Source organism: Salmo trutta, chromosome 13, assembly GCF_901001165.1.
Source record: "Salmo trutta chromosome 13, fSalTru1.1, whole genome shotgun sequence".
Classification (NCBI taxonomy): Eukaryota; Metazoa; Chordata; class Actinopteri; order Salmoniformes; family Salmonidae; genus Salmo; species Salmo trutta.
In genome coordinates this window covers 26,389,519-26,415,928 of record NC_042969.1, presented here as the reverse complement: position 1 = coordinate 26,415,928, position 26,410 = coordinate 26,389,519, and the positions used below count along the sequence as shown (strand labels likewise).

The following is a 26,410-nucleotide window of genomic DNA, read 5'->3' as shown; positions in this document are numbered from 1 at the left end:
GGAGGGTCGAGGAGTCCCAGAATTGTGTGAGTCATGTTCACAATAAACTTAAAGCTTGGCTCTGTCACTGCTTTCAATAAGCCTCAATGGCCTCAAGTCTCACATCTGTGCCATATGCGCAAGTAAATTCGATTTCACAGAGCTTCTCTGTGATGTTGTCACTTGTTTTCAAAATGACTGACACTGTGGCGAGGTGGCCAGTCCATCTCTGATCAAGAACTCTTTTCAGTGTTTCACCAGTGTACTGTGCAGCCACCGTGGGTTTCCTAAAGAAGTTGTACAGAGAGCTAGACACATTGAACAAGTCATCTATCGCCTCATCAGAAGACATAGTATGCACCACAACCAAATGCAGACCTTGAACCAGGCTCTACAAAAGGTCGTCAGGTGGCTGGGGTAACGCTGGCTCTTCATCACAGAGGTCGTCAGGTGGCTGGGGTAATGCTGGCTCTTCATCACAGAGGTCGTCAGGTGGCTGGGGTAACGCTGGCTCTTCATCACAGAGGTCGTCAGGTGGCTGGGGTAACGCTGGCTCCTCATCACTGAGATCGTCAGGTGACTGGGGTAACGCTGGCTCCTCATTACGATGTGGTCAAGTGGCAGGGGTAACGCTGGCTCCTCATCACTGATATCGTCAGGTGGCAGGGGTAATGCTGGCTCCTCATTAGAGGTCGACCGATTATGATTTTTCACCGCCGATACCGATACCGATTATTGGAGGACCAAAAAACCCCGATGCCGATTAATCGGTCAATTTAAAAAAAATGTTTTTGTAATTGTGACAATTACAACAATACTGAATGAACACTTATTTTAACTTAATATAATACATCAAGAAAATCAATTTAGCCTCAAATAAATAATGAAACATGTTCAATTTGGTTTAAATAATGCAAAAACAAAGCGTTGGAGAAGAAAGTAAAAGTGCATTATGTGCCATGTAAGAAAGCTAATGTTTAAGTTCCTTGCTCAGAACATGAGAACATATGAAAGCTGGTGGTTCCTTTTAACCTGAGTCTTCAATATTCCCAGGTAAGAAGTTTTAGGTTGTAGTTATTATAGGAATTATAGGACTATTTCTCTCTATACGATTTGTATTTCATATACCTTTGACTATTGGATGTTCTTATAGGCACTTTAGTATTGCCAGTGTAACAGTATAGCTTCCGTCCCTCTCCTCGCTCCTATCTGGGCTCAAACCAGGAACACATCGACAACAGCCACCCTCGAAGCAGCGTTACCCATATAGAGCAAGGGAAACAACTACTCCAAGTCTCAAAGCGAGTGACGTTTGAAACGCTATTAGCGCACACCCACTAACTAGCTAGCCATTTCACATCGGTTACACCAGCCTAATCTTGGGAGTTGACAGGCTTGAAGTCATAAACAGCGCAATACATTGCGAAAGCTGCTGGCAAAACGCATGAAAGTGCTGTTTTGAATGAATGCTTACTAGCCTGCTGGTGCCAACCATCGCTCAGTCAGACTGCTCTATCAAATCATAGACTTAATTATAACATAATAACACACAGAAACACGAGCCTTAGGTCAGTAATATGGTGGAATCCGGAAACTATCACGTTTATTCTTTCAGTGAAATACGGAACCGTTCCGTATTTTATCTAACGGGTGGCATCCATAAGTCTAAATATTCCTGTTACATTGCACAACCTTCAATATTATGTCATAATGTTATAGGTGTCGTAAGGAGAGGACCAAAACGCAGCGGGAATATGTACACTCATCTTCTTTATTGCTTTATTGACAAAAAAGGAAAACCCAAAACACGTATACAAAACACAGCGACGAATAACAGGCCGGTAAGGCACAAAGCTATACACAGCACAATCTCCCACAAAAAACCCATGAAAACAAACTCCTAATTATAGGACCCTCAATCAGAGGCAACAATAACCAGCTGCCTCCAATTGACGTTCCAACCCCAATTAACTAAACATAGAAATACAAAACACTAGATAGAACATAGAAATATACTAACATAGAACAATGACTAACAAACCCTGGACTAATAAATCAAATACCCCTCTACCTAAACACATACACAAAACACACCCTGAACCACATAAAACAAACACCCCCTGCCACGTCCTGACCAAACTACAATAACAAATAACCATTATACTGGTCAGGACGTGACAGTACCCCCCCCCCCCAAAGGTGCAGACCCCGGAAGCACCTCACACAAATAACCAAAATAAACCCCCAAAACAAAATAAATCCCAAAACTATATTCTGGACGAGGCACTGTTGCTGGTTACTCTGGACGAGGCACTGTTGCTGGTTACTCTGGACGAGGCACTGTTGCCGGATGCTCTGGACGAGGCACTGTTGCCGGATACTCTGGACGAGGCACTGTTGCCGGACACTCTGGACGAGGCACTGTCGTCGGAAGCTCGGGACTGGGCTGACGCACTGGAAGCCTGATGTGTGGGGCTGGTAGTGGAGGTACCAGACTGGGGACACGCACCTCAAGGCTAGTGCGAGGAGCAGGAACAGGCCGAGTTGGACTGGGCTGACGCACTGGAAGCCTGGTGCGTGGTGCTGGTACCGGATGTGCCAGACTGAAGACACGCACTTCAAGGCTAGTGTGAGGAGCGGGAAACACTGGACCGTAGAGGCGCACTGGCGGTCTCGAGCGCAGGACTGGCACCGCCCGTACTGGCTGAGTGCCCACTTCCCCCTGGCAAATGCGGGGCGCTGGCACTGCGCACACCGGCCTGAAAATACTTGGCCTCGCCACAGTACGCATTACCCCTAAGCACGGGACCTGTCCAGTCATATGTTGCCTAAAAAAAGCACGGGGATTTGGCTTGGGGCTTAATCCTCGCCCAGCCAAACTACCCATGTGCCCCCCCCCCCCCCCAATTTTTTTTTTTATTGGGGCTGCCTCTCGGGCTCCCTTAACTCCTCCATAGCCCTGGAAATGCTCATCCTCATCTCCGCCCATGTCCATCCTTCTTCCTCGTGCTCCTTACCCCGCTGCTTGGTCCATTTGTGGTGGGAGATTCTGTCATAGGTGTCGTAAGGAGAGGACCAAAACGCAGCGGGAATATGTACACTCATCTTCTTTATTGCGGACAAAAAAGGAAAACCCAAAACAAACACGTATACAAAACACAGCTACGAATAACAGGCCGGTAAGGCACAAAGCTATACACAGCACAATCTCCCACAAAAAACCCATGAAAACAAACTCCTAATTATAGGACCCTCAATCAGAGGCAACAATAACCAGCTGCCTCCAATTGACGGTCCAAGCCTAATTAACTAAACATAGAAATACAAAAGACTAGATAGAACATAGAAATATACTAACATAGAACAATGACTAACAAACCCCGGACTAATAAATCAAATACCCCTCTACCTAAACACATACACAAAACACACCCTGAACCACATAAAACAAACACCCCCTGCCACGTCCTGACCAAACTACAATAACAAATAACCCCTATACTGGTCAGGACGTGACACATAATTACGTAAAATTCAGGCAAATTAGTTCACAGCGAGCCAGGCGGCCCAAACTGTTGCATATACCCTGACTCTGCGTGCAATGAACGGAAGAGAAGTGACACAATTTCACCTGGTTAATATTGCCTGCTAACCTGGATTTCTTTTAGCTAAATATGCAGGTTTAAAAATATATACTTCTGTGTATTGATTTTAAGAAAGGCATTGATGTTTATGGTTAGGTACAGTCGTGCAACAATTGTGCTTTTTTCGCAAATGCGCTTTGTTAAATCATCCCCCGTTTGGCGAAGTTGGCTGTATTTGTTAGGAAGAAATAGTATTCACACAGTTCGCAACGAGCCAGGCGGCCCAAACTGCTGCATATACCCTGACTCTGTTGCAGAGGTGACACATTTTCCCTAGTTAAAAGAAATTCATGTTAGCAGGCAATATTAACTAAATATGCAGGTTTAAAAATATATACTTGTGTATTGATTTTAAGAAAGACATTGATGTTTATGGTTAGGTACAAGTTGGAGCAACTACAGTCCTTTTTCGCGAATGCGCACCGCTTCGATTACATGCAACGCAGGACAGGCTAGATAAACTAGTAATATCATCAACCATGTGTAGTTAACTAGTGATTATGATTGATTGATTGATTGTTTTTTATAAGATAAGTTTAATGCTAGCTTACTAGCATTAAAGCTTACTGCATTCGCGTAACAGGCAGGCTCCTCGTGGAGTGCAATGTAAAGCAGGTGGTTAGAGCGTTGGACTAGTTAACCGCAAGGTTGCAAGATTGAATCCCCAAGCTGACAAGGTAAAAATCTGTCGTTCTGCCCCTGAACAAGGCAGTTAACCCACCGTTCCTAGGCCGTCATTGAAAATAAGAATGTGTTCTTAACTGACTTGCCTAGTTAAAAAATATTTTAAAAAATAAATAAAAATCGGCAAATCGGTGACCAAAAATACCGATTACCGATTGTTATGAAAACTTGAAATCGGCCCTAATTAATCGGCCATTCCGATGAATCGGTCGACCTCTACTCCTCATCACCGAGGTCATCAGGTGGCTGGGGTAATGCTGGCTCCTCATCACCGAGGTTGTCAGGTGGCTGGGGTAATGCTGGCTCTTCATCACAGAGGTCGTCAGGTGGCTGGGGTAACGCTGGCTCCTCATCACCGAGGTCGTCAGGTGGCTGGGGTAATGCTGGCTCCTCATCACCAAGGTCATCAGGTGCTAGTGGCTGGGGTAACGGAGGTGCAGGTGCTTGTTGGGATGTTACCCTAGTGCTGGGCTATGACACTTCTCCATCTTGTTGGGCAGCAGGCGGCGTGGGGGCATTTGCTGCTAGGTTCCTCAACCTCAGTAGTTGGGCTAACAGGCCGCTTGGTGAGCTCAGCATCGATTTTGACATGGTGGTCCTCACTTTTTTGCTCTTGGCAGTGCCCAGCCATTTTCGGATATCCATGTTGATAAAAGCATAGCCAACTAGCTATAACTATTCTGTGTGCCACTAACAAAACTTAACAAAGCTAGCTGCAAAAGTGAACAACCTTTTCCATATCTGTGAGAAAATAAAATGTAAATTTGACCCAATCAGAATGCATTTTTGGACTTATTTGGATTTACATGATTATAACCTCACCCCTCCCATCCCCGTCCCTGTCCCTACCCCGTCCCGGTCTGCTGGCAGGCCCAGTGGCGCTAAATTGGCAAAATCGCGCATGGTAATTCATATAGCATTTATGTTTATGGGGAAACCAAACTGTGTGGAGTCTTGGCTTGAAGCGCTGGGCATCTTGTAATGACATGCATTATCTGAATTAGGCCTATAGAATTATATCTACGGAAGAGCAGCTTCTATGGAGGAACTTTGAATGTCTTTGAACTTCAGAGTTGACTTAACGTTGGACCAGAGAAGCTTGCTAGCTAACAAGCTTGTGTGTGCAGAGTGGCACCAGAATTAAAACAACATCTTACCTCTTTGTACTTAATAAATCCAATGTGAAATGTGATAACTAACTATAGTATCCCTAACTAGCATTTAAAAAGTTAATCCATTCTAATTAAATGTATCCACTCTAATTAAAAATCTCACTCCCTAATTTCTGAATACAGCTTGTAAGGTCATTAGGCTACTAGACTATGCTTCGGAGGGTGGAGGGGCAGGTTGCCTAAACATGCACACACACTGACAAAGATTTTAAGCTTGCAGGCAGACACTGGAAGAAGTTTCTGATTGACAGAGGGAGAGCTTTGCATAGGTGTTTGTTTTGCATTTTTTTGTGGGACTGGAAAAAATTGCCCGGGAACGTAAAATAACGTTATAACCGGTTCCCATGCTTTAAAAATAAAGGTTCTGTTCCGGAACAGTATAGACCACTTTCGTTCCCAGTTCTGATTCTGTTCCTTGAAATATTTATTTATTTTCCGGTTTTCGGTTCTGTTCCCTGAACCGGTTCCAACCCCTGGTATTAGTTGTGTCTTGGTGCTTTTCATGTGCATAGGTGTATTAGTAGGTGTGTGTAGTAGGGTGCTACTCATGTATATTAGCTGAGCTGAATCAGTGTGTTGAGGACTGGGGTGCTGATCCTGTCATGTGGTCAGCTGCTTTGTCTCAGGCCTGCCCTGCTGCAGGTGGAGCAGCTGCCAGTCAGCATTCACGCCAGACTGCACCAGGCACGGTGCTACTGTTGCTGCCACTGCTTTTGTGTTAATGCACAGCAATGCTTTACTATATCAAAAGGTATAAGAAGGAGAGTAATTTATGATTGGATCAGGTCGTGATTATGTTTCTGTAAGTTGTGGGAGTTTGATGTGTCAGATGGCACTTATAGGGATTCAGCACACTTGTCTGCATCATCCTCAGTTTATTTATCGTTATTAAACGGTCATTTGTGTGCCAAGGATATTGATGCCAAGTACACCAAGGAGAAAATAATCCTTTGTTTTCAGCACAATCTACACATAATGATAACACATTATACTGAAGAGGGATGCTGCTGAAAATGTTCAAAGCATTTCCATTTCTTTATTTGTCCATAATACAGCAAACAACACAGAGACATGACTGCACATTTCTCATCTTCTCTTTTCAGAATCGATCGACAACATTGGACAGAAGAGTAAGTCCCTGACCCATATATATTCTTCTACAGTATAATGAACATTAATACCTGCCAGTAGCAGTATGATAGAGGAGAGTGGGGCAAGTTGAGACAAAGGGGTAAGTTGAGCCACCCTTATTTCTAGGAAACCATACACAAAATTAATAATTTGACCAAATATTTAAGAAGAGGTCCTCATTTCATGCAGTCTGTGAAGGAAGAAACCACATGGAAAAAGTGGTAAGCAAGTTAGGTCCAAAAAACAGATTTTCATCACCTCAAATGCATTTACTGGGTTAGAAGTTTCATGATGCTTGTATCTAAACCTGTCACGACTTCCACCGAAGGTGGTTCCTCTCCCTGTTCGGGCGGTGCTCAGCGTCGCTGGCCTACTAGCCATCACCGATCCATTTTTCCTTTTCCGTTTGTTTTGTCTTTGGTTCTTTCACACCTGGGTTCATTTGCTTTAATTTCTGTGTGTATAATTACCCCTGTTGCCTGCTTAGGTTTGTGTGGGATTATTCGTGTTGTTGCTCGTTGAGGTTGTGCCTCAGGTTTATTCACGTTTATACTGAGTGCGTATTAGTTTAGGAGCGTTGTTTTTCCTCCTTCCATGAGTACTGTGTTCTCTTGTGTCGTGGGCGTTTTTTTTGGTTTGGTATTGTACCTGACCTTTTTTGTGGACTTGCCTATTAAAGACGCTACTTGGACATCTCTGCTCTCCTGCACTTGACTCCTTCACCTACCTCTAACACATATCTCAACAAAACCAATATAGATCATTTAAAGATTGTTCTTTACATCAGTTGGGGTCTCTATAAGCTTCAATATGAGGTCATAAACCTAGTATGAAAGTGCATCCTTATATTGTGTGTGCTAATATTGTCCAAATGTTTGCCTTGGGGTAGGTTGAGCAAATAGCCATGGGGTAAGTTGAGCCAATGGTTAAGCCAATGGCAAGTTGAGCAAATGGAAGTGTTTTCTTCCCAGGCGTAATGCAAGGTATTATCGCTGGGATATGAGGTAACAACAGGGCCTGGCCTATGTTAAAAGTGTGTGTTAGGTGTTAAGCCTGTGTTAAAAAATGCTTAAAATGCTTAAAATACAAAAATATAAAATCAAATGTTATTTGCCACATGCGCCGAATACCGTGAAATTCTTACTTACAATCCAAAGGGTCCCAGCTACATCACAAATGGTCGTTTTGTTCGATAAAGTCCTTCTTTATATCCCCAAAAAGTCAGTTTCGTTGGCACGCTTCATTCAATAATCCACTGGTTTACCTCATTCAAAATGCATACAAAATGAATCCCAAACGTTACCAATAAACTTTGTCCAAACAAGTCAAACAACATTTCTAATCAATCCTCAGGTACCCTAATATGTAAATAAACGATCAAATTTAAGATGGAGAATAGTATGTTCATTACCGGAGATAAATAACAAAGTGCGCGCTCTCATCCACGAGTGTCATAACACTACAGCCAAAATGGGAGCCACTTAGAAAAACTACAAATTCTAGCTAATTTTTCAAAAAACAAGCCTGAAACTCTTTCTAAAGACTGTTGACATCTACTGGAAGCCCTAGGAACTGCAATCTGGGAGGTATTCCATTGATTTCCCCATAGACAGGCATTATAAATGGTGTCACCTCCCCCAAAAAAGATTCTGCACGGATTCTCCTCGGGTTTTCGCCTGCTATATCAGTTCTGTTATTCTCACAGACATTATTTTAACAGTTTTGGAAACTTTAGAGTGTTTTCTATCCAATACTACCAATGCATATGCATATCCTAGCTTCTGGGCCTGAGTAACAGGCAGTTTACTTTGGGCAACTCATTCATCCAAACTTCCAAATACTGCCCCCTAGCCCGAAGAAGTTAACCAACAATGCAGTTTTAAGAGAAATAAGATTGAAGAAAATATTTACTAATTAAACTAAAGTAAAAAATAAATAATCATAATAAAGTAACACAATAAAATAACAATAACGAGGCTATATACAAGGGGTACCGGTACCAAGTCAATGTACGGGGGTACAGGTTAGTCGATGGTAATTGAGGTATGTACATGTAGGTAGGGGTAAAGTGACTATGCATAGATAATTAACACCGAGTAGCAGCAGTGTAAAAAAATTATGAGGGGGTCAATGCAAATAGTCTGGGTAGCCAATTGATTAACTGTTCAGCAGTCTTGGGGGTAGAAGCTGTTAAGGAGCCTTTTGGACCTAGACTTGGTGCTCCGGTCATGCTTGCCGTGTGGTAGCAGAGAGAACAGTCTATGACCAGGGTGGCTGGAGTCCTAGACAATTTTTAGGGCCTTCCTCTGACACTGCCTGGTACAGAGGTCCTGGATGGCAGGAAGCTTGGCCCCAGTGATGTACAGGGTTGGATGCTAAGCAGTTTCCATACCAGGCGGTGATGCAACCAGTCAGGATGCTCTCGATGGTGCAGCTGTATACCTTTTTGATGATCTGAGGACCCATGCCAAATCTTTTCAGTCTCCTAAGGAGGAATAATTGTTGTTGTGCCCTCTTCACGACTGTTTTGGTGTGTTTGGACCATGATAGTTTGTTTGTGATGTGGACACAAAGGAACTCTGCTCCACTACAGCCCCGTCAATGTGAATGGGGGCAATTGTGTTTGTGTTGAATTGTGTTTGGGAAATAAAAATAGATATAGTTTTAAAAAGGTAGTGGTAATATTTAATTCAGTACAGAAATGTGTAGGCAGCTTAACTTACCCTGTCCTGCGGCTCAACTTACCCCATACCCAGAGTAAGTTGTCCCAAGAGACCACTTTTTATGGACAAGCTATGTTTTCAAAACTGTAATGTTTACATAAATTCTGATTATTTCTAGGGATACACAACATCCTGAAATATATGTAGATATCTTTGTTAGAAATACTATATTTCCCTTGACAGAGTGATGCTGAATGTAAAAAATGTCTCAACTTACCCCAGTCTCCCCTATGATGAACACTTATACCTGACAGTAGTAGTATGATATGATGAACACTGATACCTGACAGTAGTAGTATGATATGATGAACACTGATACCTGACAGTAGTAGTATGATATGATGAACACTTATACCTGACAGTAGTAGTATGATATGATGAACACTGATACCTGACAGTAGTAGTATGATATGATGAACACTGATACCTGACAGTAGTAGTATGATATGATGAACACTGATACCTGACAGTAGTAGTATGATATGATGAACACTGATACCTGACAGTAGTAGTATGATATGATGAACACTGATACCTGACAGTAGTAGTATGATATGATGAACACTGATACCATGCCAGATGAATAATCCAGAGGTTGAGGCTTATCTATGGTCAGTCATGAGCCAACGGTATTCATTAGTAAGACCGCTTTCCACGTTATTAGTACCATTGTGGGGAGAGGAAGTAGGTCTATTAAAGGGTTTATCTAAGAACTCATTAATGTCTGTTTCCTCTGTCAGGCCTGAATCAGTTATCTACACAGTCAGAGTCAGGAGAGACCAGACACCCAGGAATGAGGATGATGTTGCATGATGGGTCTGGGAGTACGCAGTTAGAAACAGTTGAATATGATTTTCTGCAAGTTCCTCATCTACACAGGCTGGGACCCAATAGAGACATTCACTGTTGCTAGCCTAATCATCGCTACAAGCTTCATCACAAAATACAAACATGATTGTAATCATCTTGTTTGGAAATCATAGCTCTGCCAGAGCCTTATCTAAGGGCAGTTAGTCAGGAGGTCCCAAAGTCAGGCTGTCCCAAAGCCTTGACACGTTCTCCTTTGGTGGTTCTTAAGACAAATGTGCTCTGTTCAACTATTGACTTCAAGTTCATGGGAAACAGGGCATCTTTGTTGGTCTATTCTAAAATTGTGTCAGAGATCTAGCTTCTAGCAGACAGATTACTTGGCTGCACAGTGAGCTGTATGTCTTTCTATTTCCAGTTGTTTATCTGCTGGCCTATCATGTTGTCTTCATCTTATTTACCTGGGCCTACTGGCAGACCATCTTCACCAAGCCCATGAACCCCCTAAAAGAGGTGAGTGTGTGTGTGTGTGTGTGTGTGTGTGTGTGTGTGTGTGTGTGTGTGTGTGTGTGTGTGTGTGTGTGTGTGTGTGTGTGTGTGTGTGTGTGTGTGTGTGTGTGTGTGTGTGTGTGTGTGTGTGTGTGTGTGTGTGTGTGTGTGTGTGTGTGTGTGTGTGTGTGTGTATTTGATCAAATAGGCTAGTCTGGATGATGAGGTACAGGGAGAGGTACAGAACTAGGCTAGTCTGGATGATGAGGTACAGGGAGAAGTACAGAACTAGGCTAGTCTGGATGATGAGGTACAGGGAGAGGTACAGAACTAGGCTAGTCTGGATGATGAGGTACAGGGAGAGGTACAGAACTAGGCTAGTCTGGATGATGAGGTACAGGGAGAGGTACAGAACTAGGCTAGTTTGGATGATGAGGTACAGGGAGAAGTACAGAACTAGGCTAGTCTGGATGATGAGGTACAGGGAGAGGTACAGAACTAGGCTAGTCTGGATGATGAGGTACAGGGAGAGGTACAGAACTAGGCTAGTCTGGATGATGAGGTACAGGGAGAGGTACAGAACTAGGCTAATCTGGATGATGAGGTACAGGGAGAGGTACAGAACTAGGCTAGTTTTGATGATGAGGTACAGGGAGAGGTACAGAACTAGGCTAGTCTGGATGATGAGGTACAGGGAGAGGTACAGAACTAGGCTAGTCTGGATGATGAGGTACAGGGAGAGGTACAGAACTAGGCTAGTCTGGATGATGAGGTACAGGGAGAGGTACAGAACTAGGCTAGTCTGGATGATGAGGTACAGGGAGAGGTACAGAACTAGGCTAGTCTGGATGATGAGGTACAGGGAGAGGTAGAGAACTAGGCTCCAGTCTCTCCTGCTATGATTGAAAGTGTTATTTAAAATGATATTGAGAGCAATATTGAGAGTGATATTTACAGTGATATTACATTCTTCTCCGACTGCCTGAAGGAGCACTCTATTATCTCTGCTCCTGATTCAGCGCTTGTTGTTGTTGAATCCATGCGTTTTAGACGACACTCAAAAATGCTCCTTCCAGTACTGAGTGCTCTGGTTCATTCAAGGGGCGATAGCTTACCATTCAGCTCACTCAATAACAATGTTTTCCTTCATACTGTAAGATGTATTTGTTAGATGATTCAGTGGGTGGTGATATCTGTGGCACTGGGCACCATGGTGTTTTTTATTGTTGAAGTTATTAGTCCTCAGCCTTCAATCATAAAACGCCTGAGTGCCTCAATGTAATAATGTAGCAGCGCTGCTGTGGCTCTGCAAACAATCTAGCTGCTCAGAAGGAAAGGGCAAAGATAGAAGTGCACATGACTTAGCTGGATCAGCCTTGTGACACACAACAGTATTGTACTGCAGTCCTCCAGCACTCAGAGCTACACAGCATTTACAGTAGATCACAGCATTATAATAAGAGCTCTAATGGGACGTGTATCTCATTAGTAATGGATGTAGGCCTGCAATATTCTAGAGGTGTAGGATCGTAATTTGAGCCAGTTTGCTGCAGCGGGAAGAAAATCCTGCAGCAACAGAAAATGTGAATTATTAAGTTGATTACAATGAATGGACATTTTTGTAGGGGAAATTCAAGTGTAGAAATTACAAACTTCAGAAGACTTTTTAAACCTCATATGCACCGGGTTTTTTTAAACCTCCGCAACAGGGTGATCAAATTAAGATCCTACATCTGTTGGGGCGCAGGATGCTTCTTATTCTGTTCCTCCATCCTCTCTGTAGTTCCACCTGTCCTACTCAGACAAGGAGCTGTTGGAGCGTGAAGACCGTGGAGAGTCTCAGCAGGAGATTCTTAGAAGGATAGCCAAGGATTTACCCATCTACACCCGCACCATGTCTGGAGGTACTCTACAGAACACAAGCTAAAACAAAAAGTCTGCCCTGTGGGCTGACTTTTACCAACCCAGCAAACCAAAATTGATTGCACCAAATACTCTAATAACACAAAAACTGTCCAGTTGTTTTGATGATTATACATTGAATCAGGAGCGAAAGTAGAATTAATTTCTTCCCGGTGCGGGACCTGCACCAACGTTTTTTATAGGCCTAATTACATATATAATCCCTATTAATTCAATAGGATCTCTCTGGACCTAGTCATAAAGATTTGTCATTTAACTTTTAAAATGTATAACCTTTTATTGTGGCATAAACACAACCAGTCATGATGTTTTTATCTGATTGTCAAACAATCACTTCAAAGAGCTCCTTTACTAGGCTACCCGCACACTTTCATCCACTCACAACATATTTCCAGCCTCATAACAGTGGTGAATGGAAAGAGACATCTGTTACACTAAACACCACAAAGTTGTCATTAGGCCAGAATTTATGCGTCCATTGCTGTCTGCGTGGGTCTCGTTGTCAGCCGCTCATCTCTGCCTTGGCAAAATTTCGGTGTTCTCGTCTAACCACATCGCATTTGGAGTGTAGGCTATACCACCCGTTTTCAAATCTATTCACTTATTTTTCATGCCTCTGTCATGAGGTAATGATAAAAAGGGATGTAATAGCCTACAGTTTTCTTGACATTTTGTTTTAATTATTGTGATAGGCCCATGTTTTACCGGTACAGCATACCTCCACTATTTATTTTTCCGGTACGCAGTACCGGACCGCCTTATTTTCTCCCCTTGTTCGTAAATTCGCCTGATGTTGCAAGAATGTCCCCAGTGCCTTCGGAAAGTATTCAGACCCTTTGACCTTTTCCACATTTTGTTAGGTCACAGCTTTATTCTAAAATTGATTAAATTGTTTTTTCCCCTCATCCATCTACACACAATACCCCATAATGACAAAGCATTTGACATTTTTGGTAATTTATAAATAGAACCCCCCATAAATGTTAAATTTACAGAAATATTCAGACCCTTAACTCAGTACTTTGTTGAAGCACCTTTGGCAGCGATTACAGCCTTGAGTCTTCTTGGGTACGACACTACAAGCTTGGCACACCTGTATTTGGAGAGTTTCTCCCATTCTTCTTTGTAGATCCTCTCAAGGTCTGTCATGTTGGATGGGGAGCGTTGCTGCACAGCTATTTTCAGGTCTCTCCAGAGATGTTTGATCGGGTTCAAGTCCGGGCTCTGGCTGGGCCACTCAAAGACATTCAGAGACTTGTCCCGAAGCTACTCCTGCGTTGTCTTGGCAGTGTGCTTCAGGTCGTTGTCCTGTTGGAAGGTGAAACTTTGCCTGTCTGAGGTCCTGAGCGCTCTGGAGCAGGTTTTCATTAAGGATCTCTCTGTACATTGCTCCGTTCAACTTTGCCTCGATCCTGACTAGTCCACAGCATGATGCTGCCACCACCATGCTTCACCGTAGGGAAGTTTGGTGCCAGGTGTCCTCTAGACGTGACGCTTGGCATTCAGGCCAAAGAATTCAATCTTGGTTTTATCAGACCAGAGAGTCTTGTTTCTCATGGTCTGAGAGTCTTTAGGTGTCTTTTGGCTGTCATGTGCCTTTTACTGAGGAGTGGCATCCGTCTGGCCTCTCTACCATAAAGGCCTGATTGGTGGAGTGCTGCAGATATGGTTGTTCTTCTGGAAGTTTCTCCCATCTCCACAGAGGAACTCTGGATCTCTGTCAGAGTGACCATTGGGTTCTTGGTCATCTCCCTGACCAAGGCCCTTCTCCCCCGATTGCTCAGTTTGGCCAGGCAGCCAGCTCTAGGAAGAGTCTTGGTGGTTCCAAACTTCTTCCATTTATGAATGATGGAGGCCACTGTGTTCTTGGGGACCTTCAATGCTGCAGACATTTTTTGGTACCCTTCCCCAGACCTTTGCCTCTACACAATCCTGTCTCGAGGCTCTACGGACAATTCCTTCGACCTCATGGCTTGGTTTTTGCTCTGACATGCACTGTCAACTGTGGGACCTTATATAGACAGGTGTGTGCCTTTCCAAATCATGTCTGTCATTGTAAAATAAGAATTTGTTCTTAACTGACTTGCCTAGTTAAATAAAGGTTCAATAAAAGTGGGGTAGATAGGCTGATTATTCATTTATTATTGGTCAGTGGGGTAGATAGGCTGATGATTCATTTGTTATTGGTCAGTGGGGTAGATAGGCTGATGATTCATTTATTATTGGTCAGTGGGGTAGATAGGCTGATGATTCATTTATTATTGGTCAGTGGGGTAGATAGGCTGATGATTCATTTATTATTGGTCAGTGGGGTAGATAGGCTGATGATTCATTTGTTATTGGTCAGTGGGGTAGATAGGCTGATGATTCATTTGTTATTGGTCAGTGGGGTAGATAGGCTGATGATTCATTTATTATTGGTCAGTGGGGTAGATAGGCTGATGATTCATTTGTTATTGGTCAGTGGGGTAGATAGGCTGATGATTCATTTATTATTGGTCAGTGGGGTAGATAGGCTGATGATTCATTTATTATTGGTCAGTGGGGTAGATAGGCTGATGATTCATTTATTATTGGTCAGTGGGGTAGATAGGCTGATGACTCATTTGTTATTGGTCAGTGGGGTAGATAGGCTGATGATTCATTTGTTATTGGTCAGTGGGGTAGATAGGCTGATGATTCATTTGTTATTGGTCAGTGGGGTAGATAGGCTGATGATTCATTTGTTATTGGTCAGTGGGGTAGATAGGCTGATGATTCATTTGTTATTGGTCAGTGGGGTAGATAGGCTGATGATTCATTTGTTATTGGTCAGTGGGGTAGATAGGCTGATGATTCATTTGTTATTGGTCAGTGGGGTAGATAGGCTGATGATTCATTTGTTATTGGTCAGTGGGGTAGATAGGCTGATGATTCATTTATTATTGGTCAGTGGGGTAGATAGGCTGATGATTCATTTATTATTGGTCAGTGGGGTAGATAGGCTGATGATTCATTTGTTATTGGTCAGTGGGGTAGATAGGCTGATGATTCATTTATTATTGGTCAGTGGGGTAGATAGGGTGGTGATGGTGTCTGATTGACCGTGCTGACGCTGTCTCTCTTATTCCTCAGCTATTCGTTTCTGTGATCGCTGCCAGCTGGTCAAGCCTGATCGATGTCACCATTGCTCAGTCTGTGATAAGTATGACTCTGCTCATGGCCCTATGCACTATTCATAAGAACCCTACTGAAACTGTGTTGGGGAAAATTGTAGCCGTTACTGAGTTTCCTTACTGTTGTTTTACAGATGCATCCTAAAGATGGATCACCATTGCCCCTGGTCTGTATTGCTACTGTACCATTTCATACTTAATCAAAGTGATGTTTGATTAATTATTCAAAAGGAAATGGAACAATATTTTCCATTAGGTTACTGTATGATTTGTAAGAGTTTTTAAATCTTGTTTGATAAATTGATCGCTTTTTCCATTGTCGTCAAAGGCTTAACTGATGTCTATGATGTAGATGATATTTCAGCCTTGTCCGTTTCTGTTTGGGGGCCATTTTTACCATCTGTATGTTGCTGTCAAACGGATGGATTTTCCCATATGGTGTGATATTGACTTGGAGCATTGCCTTCTTGTTTTGGAATGTGACAGGGTGAATAACTGTGTGGGCTTCTCCAACTATAAGTTTTTCATGCTGTTCCTGGCATACTCCTTATTATATTGCATTTTCATCACTGCTACAGATCTACAGTACTTCATTAAATTCTGGACCGTGAGTAAAATATTTTCATGGTGAACTTTTGAATAATTGACATTCTGTACAGTCTAAACCAGTGGAATGATTGAATTTCTAATGTCTGTTATATCTATATATCTCTATATCCATGCTCATTAGAGAAAACTATTATTTTTAATGACTAAATAATACAGTATGAAAGATGATGCTTGGTGTATAACTGAAAATAACTGTTTCATGTTCTGATCTTGGTATTCTGATTTCTCTGCAAGGCTGAAGGTAGAACACACGACCGTCTGTTAGAATACCTGGTATGAGCCAATCAGCGGCATTGGATTTGAGGACGATGATCACTGATTGGTTAAGCTCCCCCTAGACTAGTTTCGTAGCGACCTATGCTAACACCCAACTAGCTGGCAGACTTTACTTACAGGTTATGCCTAATGCACACATACAGGTACTGTAAGACTAATACATTGTGTTTATGTGGAACCGCTCCCTCAGAATGGTCTGCCTGACACCCAGGCTAAGTTCCACATCATGTTCCTGTTCTTCGCTGCTTCCATGTTCTCTGTCAGTCTGGCCTCGCTGTTCGTTTACCACTGCTGGCTGGTCTGCAAGAACAGATCCACTCTGGGTAAGAGCTGGCATGGTGTATCTGTATGTTGTTGTGAGCATTTCCCTGGTGTCTCACTAAACAGAATAGAAACAGACCTAACATGGGTGCTCTGACGGAGTTTCCAAGAACAGGCCTGGGATAGGGACCTTATTCTATTCTTCTCCACATCAAATAAAAACACAGATTGAGTCACTCATCTGTGGTATGATTTGATAAGGCTCTTTGTTATGGCCATTATCGGACAGACAGACAGAGAGAGCAGTCTCTTATTATGTGTGCTAGAGCTGGGACGATAAACTGGAAATTATCGATACTGACCGAACCAATCATTTATCAAGGACATATTACTGATATTAATAATAATAAGCAATAATAAGCTTTTACTAGAGGAATGTGAAGTTTGACATGAAATTAGTCTGCTACTATGGGCTATTTCTAATGGGACAATTGATAACTACAACATTCCAAGTAGTAGTAGCAGTAGTAGTAAAAGTAGCAGTAGTAGTAGCAGTAGTAGTAGCAGTAGCAGTAGTGATAATAGAAGCAGTATAAGTAGTAGTACTAGTAGTAGTAGTAGTAGCAGTAGCAGTCTTAGTGCAGTAGCAGTAGTAGCAGTAGTAATAGTACCAGTAGTAGTAGCAGTAGTAGTAGTAGCAGTAATAGTAGTACCAGTAGTAGTAGTAGCAGTAGTAGCAGTAGTAGTAGTACCAGTAGTAGTAGCAGTAGTAGCAGTAGTAGTAAAAGTAGCAGTAGTAGTAGCAGTAGTAGTAGCAGTAGCAGTAGTAGTAGCAGTAGTAGTAGTGATAGAAGCAGTATAAGTAGTAGTACTAGTAGTAGTAGTAGTAGCAGTCTTAGTGCAGTAGCAGTAGTAGCAGTAGTAGTAGTACCAGTAGTAGTAGCAGTAGTAGTAGTAGCAGTAATAGTAGTACCAGTAGTAGTAGTAGCAGTAGTAGTAGCAGTAGTAGCAGTAGTAGTAGTACCAGTAGTAGTAGCAGTAGTAGTAGTAGCAGTAATAGTAGTACCAGTAGTAGTAGCAGTAGTAGTAGTAGCAGTAATAGTAGTACCAGTAGTAGTAGTAGCAGTAGTAGTAGCAGTAGTAGCAGTAGTAGCAGTAGTAGTATTACCAGTAGTAGTAGTAGCAGTAATAGTAGTACCAGTAGTAGTAGGAGCAGTAGTAGCAGTAGTAGTAGTAGCAGCAGTAGCAGTAGTAGTAGTAGTACCAGTAGTAGTATTAGTAGTAACAGCAGTAGCAGTAGTAGTAGTACCAGTAGTAGTAGTACCAGTAGTAGCAGTAGTAGTAGGAGCAGTAGTAGTAGTACCAGTAGTAGTAGTAGTAGTAGTAGGAGCAGTAGCAGTAGTAGTAGTTTTAAGGGTAATATAAAAGTGGTGCACACTCATTTTAAAAACGCATCGTTCAATTTATCGTTATCTTCCCCATATCGCCCAGCTCTAATATGTGCACAGTGGTGCACTTTTCTGTCTCATATCTGAGTGAGTGGATTATTCAGGGTGTGAACAACAGGCTCACAGTAAGAGGCTTAGTAACAGACACTGGACAGGTAGCCCTGCTGGAAAGGTAGCCCTGCTGGACAGGTAGCCCTGCTGGAAAGGTAGCCCTGTTGGAAAGGTAGCCCTGCTGGAAAGGTAGCCCTGTTGGAAAGGTAGCCCTGCTGGAAAGGTAGCCCTGCTGGACAGGCCTTTAGAGGACACGGTCAGTCACACCTAGTAACACAGCACAGCCAGCAGACCTGAAGGCATAGATCTGTCCTCAGAGAGCAGGGTTCTCGGGCTCTTTGGCTCATTGTCATTACATAAAGTAAATTACAAATGGCTGATCTTCATTTTTGCTGTACCAAGGGCAGTTCAGTGAGATGGAGTCAAGGATGTTAGTCTGCAGTTGTGGCAGGCTTTTAAACAGCAAATCTCCCCACCCTTTGAGAATATCAAACTCTTTCAGCAATCTCTTCACCAATAGGATATTTGACAACTGATGTCTCAAAATGTTTTTTATCCATGAAGGTGTTGCTATTGGTTCAGGAGTTGCATAAGTGCCCACAAAACAATGACGTTCCTCTCTCAGTTTCCTTTGAACTATGAAACATCTAGATTGCATATGTTCTCTATAAACGATGCCAAACTAGATCTCTCCTCAGTTTTGGTTCAACACTGATCATATTCTACTCTGTTGTTCAGAGGCGGTCCGCGCGCCAGCGTTCCGTCATGGGGCAGATAAGAATGGCTTCAGTCTGGGCCTCAGTAAGAACTTCCGCCAGGTCTTCGGTGATGAAATGAGATACTGGCCATTTCCTGTGTACTCCAGGTATATACTTATTCCCTTATTTTACCAGATAAGTTAACTGAGAACATATGATCTTTTACAGCAACGACCTGGGTAAGAATGAGCCAATTGGAAGCTGTGGATGATTAGGTGGCCATGATGGTATTAGGGCCAGAATTTAGCCAGGACACCAGGGTTAACATGTCTACTCTTACGATAAGTGACATGTGATCTTTAGTGATCAGAGTCAGGACACCCGTTTTAACATCCCATCAGAAAAATGGCACCCTATGCAGGGAAATGTCCCCAATCACTGCCCTGGGGCATTGGGATCTCCTTAGACCAGAGGGAAGAGTGCCCCCTACTGGCCCTCCACACCACTTCCAGCAGCATCTGGTCTCCCATCCAGGACCAACCCTGTTTAGCTTCAGAGACAAGCCAGCAGTGGGATGCAGGGTGGTATGCTGCTCGCAAATAAAATATCATGCTATCGACTCTTACTGAACCCACCGTGAAAACACTGACATTCTCAGCTAAACAGAAAGGTCTGGCAAGGCTCTGGACTATACTCTGGGGCTAACAGTGACAGAGAGGAGGGGAGAAGAAAGAACTTGAACTCAATAGTGAACTATGGGGGCAATGAGGGGACAATGTTTCTAAGCGTGAGAGGAGGTTAGTTGTTAGTTATTAGGAGGATGAAGAGGAAGACTTTAAAACACAGGGTTGTGTTTTGTGTTTAGTCTGGGTGATGGGTGCTCCTTCCCAACCTGTCTGGTGAACCAGGATCCTGAGCAGCCCACCTCTCCTGGACACAACCCCCCTCCCAACAAGACGTAAGTATTCATCTCCTGGACACAACCCCCCTTCCAACAAGACATAAGTATTCATCTCCTGGACCCAACCCCCCTCCCAACAAGACGTAAGTATTCATCTCCTGGACACAACCCCCCTTCCAACAAGACATAAGTATTCATCTCCTGGACCCAACCCCCCTCCCAACAAGACGTAAGTATTCATCTCCTGGACACAACCCCCCTTCCAACAAGACATAAGTATTCATCTCCTGGACCCAACCCCCCTCCCAACAAGACGTAAGTATTCATCTCCTGGACACAACCCCCCCTCCCAACAAGACGTAAGTATTCATCTCCTGGACACAACCCCACTCCCAACAAGACGTAAGTATTCATCTCCTGGACACAACCCCCCTCCCAACAAGACGTAAGTATTAATCTCATGGACACAACCCCCCTCCCAACAAGACGTCAGTATTCATCTCCTGGACACAACCCCCCTCCCAACAAGACGTAAGTATTAATCTCCTGGACACAACCCCACTCCCAACAAGACGTAAGTATTCATCTCCTGGACACAACCCCACTCCCAACAAGACGTAAGTATTCATCTCCTGGACACAACCCCCCTCCCAACAAGACATAAGTATTCATCTCATGGACACAACCCCCCTCCCAACAAGACGTAAGTATTAATCTCATGGACACAACCCCCCTCCCAACAAGACGTAAGTATTCATCTCCTGGACACAACCCCACTCCCAACAAGACGTAAGTATTCATAGCCTGGACACAACCCCACTCCCAACAAGACATAAGTATTCATCTCCTGGACACAACCCCCCTCCCAACAAGACGTCAGTATTAATCTCCTGGACACAACCCCACTCCCAACAAGACGTAAGTATTCATAGCCTGGACACAACCCCCCTCCCAACAAGACGTGTTTTAATCTCCTGGACCCCCCCCCCCCAATACATACGTTTTAATCTCCCGGACACCCCCCCCCCCCCCCCCCCCAATACATAAGTATTAATCTCCTGGACACAACCCCCCCTCCCAACAAGACGTAAGTATTCATCCCTCACAGGAAATCACTGTCCTGCCTACACTCTTCATACATTTGGTCCTTTTCCATAAAGATGGTTTTTGGATACAGATGTGAGAGAGTACTTTAGAGTACTTTTCTAACAGTCATAGTCCATTGAAATCCATTCATCTACTGATCCTGCCTAATGGTTTGTCCTGTGTTGTGTTGTGCAGTGTTGTTGGAGAGAGCCACCAGTTCCCAGCCAAACCACTGAGGGAGTCCCAAAGTCGACTGCTGAACAGCGCCCCCTCCTGGACAGAGAATGGGGGAGCAGAGGACAAAGAGAGACGGGGTGATGGGCTCAAATATCTGATGGGAGCCGAGCACACCCTAACCTTATCTTCATGTCCAGATCCCGATTCAACCCTAACCTTAGCTTCATGTCCAGATCGCGGTTCAACCCTAACCTTAGCTTCATGTCCAGATCCCAGTTCAACCCTAACCTTAGCTTCATGTCCAGATCCTGGTTCAACCCTAACTCCATGTCCAGATCCCAGTTCAGCCCTAACCTTAGCTTCATGTCCAGATCCTGGTTCAAGCCTAACTCCATGTCCAGATCCCAGTTCAGCCCTAACCTTAGCTTCATGTCCAGATCCTGGTTCAAGCCTAACTCCATGTCCAGATCGCGGTTCAACCCTAACTCTAGCTTCATGTCCAGATCCCAGTTCAACCCTAACCTTAGCTTCCATGTCCAGATCCTGGTTCAACCCTAACTCTAGCTTCATGTCCAGATCCTGGTTCAAGCCTAACTCCATGTCCAGATCCCAGTTCAGCCCTAACCTTAGCTTCATGTCCAGATCCTGGTTCAAGCCTAACTCCATGTCCAGATCCCAGTTCAGCCCTAACCTTAGCTTCATGTCCAGATCCTGGTTCAAGCCTAACTCCATGTCCAGATCCCGGTTCAGCCCTAACCTTAGCTTCATGTCCAGATCCTGGTTCAAGCCTAACTCCATGTCCAGATCCCGGTTCAGCCCTAACCTTAGCTTCATGTCCAGATCCTGGTTCAAGCCTAACTCCATGTCCAGATCCCAGTTCAGCCCTAACCTTAGCTTCATGTCCAGATCCTGGTTCAAGCCTAACTCCATGTCCAGATCCCGGTTCAGCCCTAACCTTAGCTTCATGTCCAGATCCTGGTTCAAGCCTAACTCCATGTCCAGATCCCAGTTCAGCCCTAACCTTAGCTTCATGTCCAGATCCTGGTTCAAGCCTAACTCCATGTCCAGATCCCAGTTCAGCCCTAACCTTAGCTTCATGTCCAGATCCTGGTTCAAGCCTAACTCCATGTCCAGATCCCGGTTCAGCCCTAACCTTAGCTTCATGTCCAGATCCTGGTTCAAGCCTAACTCCATGTCCAGATCCCGGTTCAGCCCTAACCTTAGCTTCATGTCCAGATCCTGGTTCAAGCCTAACTCCATGTCCAGATCCCAGTTCAGCCCTAACCTTAGCTTCATGTCCAGATCCTGGTTCAAGCCTAACTCCATGTCCAGATCCCGGTTCAGCCCTAACCTTAGCTTCATGTCCAGATCCTGGTTCAAGCCTAACTCCATGTCCAGATCCCAGTTCAGCCCTAACCTTAGCTTCATGTCCAGATCCTGGTTCAAGCCTAACTCCATGTCCAGATCCCAGTTCAGCCCTAACCTTAGCTTCATGTCCAGATCCTGGTTCAAGCCTAACTCCATGTCCAGATCCCGGTTCAGCCCTAACTCTAGCTTCATGTCCACATCCCAGTTCAACCCTAACTCTAGCTTCATGTCCAGATCCTGGTTCAACCCTAACTCCATGTCCAGATCCCGGTTCAACCCTAACTCTAGCTCCATGTCCAGATCCTGGTTCAAGCCTAACTCTAGCCTCATGTCCAGATCCCGGTTCAACCCTAACTCTAGCTTCATGTCCAGATCCCGGTTCAACCCTAACTCTAACTTCATGTCCAGATCCTGGTTCAACCCTAACTCTAGCTTCATGTCCAGATCCTGGTTCAAGCCTAACTCCATGTCCAGATCCCGGTTCAGCCCTAACCTTAGCTTCATGTCCAGATCCTGGTTCAAGCCTAACTCCATGTCCAGATCCCAGTTCAGCCCTAACCTTAGCTTCATGTCCAGATCCTGGTTCAAGCCTAACTCCATGTCCAGATCCCGGTTCAGCCCTAACCTTAGCTTCATGTCCAGATCCTGGTTCAAGCCTAACTCCATGTCCAGATCCCAGTTCAGCCCTAACCTTAGCTTCATGTCCAGATCCTGGTTCAAGCCTAACTCCATGTCCAGATCCCAGTTCAGCCCTAACCTTAGCTTCATGTCCAGATCCTGGTTCAAGCCTAACTCCATGTCCAGATCCCAGTTCAGCCCTAACCTTAGCTTCATGTCCAGATCCTGGTTCAAGCCTAACTCCATGTCCAGATCCCGGTTCAGCCCTAACCTTAGCTTCATGTCCAGATCCTGGTTCAAGCCTAACTCCATGTCCAGATCCCAGTTCAGCCCTAACCTTAGCTTCATGTCCAGATCCTGGTTCAAGCCTAACTCCATGTCCAGATCCCAGTTCAGCCCTAACCTTAGCTTCATGTCCAGATCCTGGTTCAAGCCTAACTCCATGTCCAGATCCCAGTTCAGCCCTAACCTTAGCTTCATGTCCAGATCCTGGTTCAAGCCTAACTCCATGTCCAGATCCCGGTTCAACCCTAACTCTAGCTCCATGTCCAGATCCTGGTTCAAGCCTAACTCTAGCCTCATGTCCAGATCCCGGTTCAACCCTAACTCTAACTTCATGTCCATATCCCAGTATAACCCTAACTCTAACTTCATGTCCATATCCCAGTATAACCCTAACTTCATGTCCATATTCCAGTATAACCCTAACTCTAGCTTCATGTCCATATTCCAGTATAACCCTAACTTCATGTCCATATCCCAGTATAACCCTAACTCTAGCTTCATGTCCATATCCCAGTATAACCCTAACTTCATGTCCATATCCCAGTATAACCCTGGCTTCATGTCCATATTCCAGTATAACCCTAACTCTAACTTCATGTCCAGATCCCGGTTAACTCTAGCCTCATGTCCATATCCCAGTATAACCCTAACTCTAACTTCATGTCCATATCCCAGTATAACCCTAACTCTAGATTCATGTCCATATCCCAGTATAACCCTAACTCTAGCTTCATGTCCATATCCCAGTATAACACTAACTCTAGCTTCATGTCCATATCCCAGTATAACCCTAACTCTAGCTTCATGTCCATATCCCAGTATAACCCTAACTCTAGCTTCATGTCCATATCCCAGTATAACCCTAACTCTAGCTTCATGTCCAGATCCCAGTTCAACCCTAACTCTAGCTTCATGTCCAGATCCCAGTTCAACCCTAACTCTAGCTTCATGTCCATATTCCAGTATAACCCTAACTCTAGCTTCATGTCCAGATCCCAGTTCAACCCTAACTCTAGCTTCATGTCCACATCCCGTTTCAACCCTAACCCTAGCCATGACCCTAACCCCAGATTTATGTCCACTGTTTTTTACTTTTAAATGTTGTCTACAAATCATTATTCTTGGACCATTCTCCAATAACTGTATTAACTGTATGCATGCTGTGTTTTTCAGGCACAAGTAACCCAGCAATGGCCATAGAGAATGAAACATAACCACGGTGAGGAATGACGACTTGTACGTGGAATCATAGGCGAGTTGAAAATTGATCTCAATATTAAAAAAATATTATCCATAAAGCTTGAGGTAAAAACGATATGGTTTATTTCTAATGTATCACATAATGCTTATTTCCTTCAACAGGTCTATGGTGATCCCAGTGTTCAGCGTGCCTATGAGAATGTGCAGTTGTGTTGTTATCACCATAACCTGTCATCTTTCTTACCATAACACACTGCTGTAGTTAATTGCTGCTTAGAAGGGCATAGTTTACTGTTGTTTATGCTCTCACCAGTATCATTGGAAACAGACGTAACATTTGAATCCAACGAAACATTGTTATTGTTTCTAAAGAAATAATTTAACATGGTGAAAACTGGTTTCCTGAAGGCTGAATATTGAGTATGAGATCAAGTTGTGGCCTCGGAAGATGGAAGTTGCATTCCAATTACTTGCCGTGTTTTTGCAAGTTTGGATCTGAAAAGCATAAGAATAGAATGAGAAGTGTTTTATTTTCCCTTTGTATAACAAACAAGTGGTTGGTCTAAGAAGCGACATTTGTATGTGTTCAGTACATCTATATTATTTTAGTAAAGGACCCTTGAAGTATTGTTGTATGATTTGATTATCTTGGACTCCGTCTTCAAATTAGTCTATTTTTACTTGTGTAATGTCTAAACTAGAATGACTAACTTGTATTTGTGATTATTGACAGAAACAGTATAAATATTCCATTTGAATGTAATTTTAAAATTTGCCAATACTTAACCCTAACCCAACACGCAAAGATGTATGATAGTGAATGTTGATTCTATGATTATATAGACATATTTTAAGAGTAAAAGCTGCTTTGTGTGTGTGATTATTGGATGAGATATGCAGTGTTAGGCTTTTTATGGCACTGAACATGAAAGAAGTATTGAAGAGATTAACAAACTGTTGTGTTTAAAAAAAAAAATCCTTAAATTAACTGATGCATGCTTCATACTCAGGATGCTAACAAAACATAAGAAAGTAAATAGTTCCATGTATTATACCAGTTTCTCTCTCTTGGAAACGCAGTAAAATCACTGTTGCATAATAATCATTTGAATAAGGGCTATATTGATATTCTTTGATTTGAAAGGATTCCTGTGTTCCTCTGGCCATACCATTGGCTCTTAGACATCACCAATCAGTCTTATTTTTTGATGTCAGTGTGCTTGCCATGTCAAGTATTCCTGTAGTGCTGTTTATTGTCAAACTGCCAGCCAAAGATCCTGTTTTTCTCCAGAGGCCTGACACACTGGCCTATGATCTTCAAATCCAAGCCTCAGTTTCAGAATGTTTGCTGCATTCTCAATTCAACTCCATTAAAATATGGAAGTGCTGCAAAAAAATAATACAGCGATTGCTCCAGCTGTTCCATTCTTTGTGAATGTTCTGTTCTGTTTGTACTCCTTTGGTCCTTTTAAATTACATTTTATGTTTGGAAATGAGTCATCAGCATCAGTTAGCATCGGTTTTCCTTTATGTAAATGGCTCAAATGTATGCAAAACCTTGTCAATCTATATTTTTTTAATACTCTGTGCATGAATGGAGAAAAACACCTTTATGAACATGTGAGGCTATGTACTGTACTGTGATGCCTTATCAGATAAATACATTGATGCCATATTCAGCCTGTTTATATTGCTATTGACTGTTCTTGTACCTTTCTCCCATAT

General features: G+C 43.4%; 1 protein-coding gene across 3 annotated transcripts in view; it reads left to right on the top strand.

Annotated features, from left to right (window-relative positions):
* Positions 1 to 26,367, top strand: part of zdhhc2 (zDHHC palmitoyltransferase 2) — a 37,218-nt gene extending 10,851 nt beyond the window's left edge. For 2 of the 3 annotated variants that reach the window (XM_029771631.1, XM_029771633.1), the window contains exons 2-13: positions 6,583 to 6,609; positions 10,559 to 10,653; positions 12,413 to 12,533; positions 15,667 to 15,736; positions 15,842 to 15,874; positions 16,194 to 16,314; positions 16,783 to 16,915; positions 19,091 to 19,217; positions 19,916 to 20,008; positions 21,233 to 21,351; positions 24,659 to 24,737; positions 24,848 to 26,367. In XM_029771631.1, the coding sequence (XP_029627491.1) occupies positions 6,583 to 6,609; positions 10,559 to 10,653; positions 12,413 to 12,533; positions 15,667 to 15,736; positions 15,842 to 15,874; positions 16,194 to 16,314; positions 16,783 to 16,915; positions 19,091 to 19,217; positions 19,916 to 20,008; positions 21,233 to 21,351; positions 24,659 to 24,699 (980 nt within the window). In that variant the 3' untranslated portion in view covers positions 24,700 to 24,737; positions 24,848 to 26,367. The remainder of the gene's footprint in view (positions 1 to 6,582; positions 6,610 to 10,558; positions 10,654 to 12,412; positions 12,534 to 15,666; positions 15,737 to 15,841; positions 15,875 to 16,193; positions 16,315 to 16,782; positions 16,916 to 19,090; positions 19,218 to 19,915; positions 20,009 to 21,232; positions 21,352 to 24,658; positions 24,738 to 24,847) is intronic. The other variant, XM_029771632.1, reaches the window with a different exon arrangement.
* Positions 26,368 to 26,410: the final 43 nt, after the last annotated feature.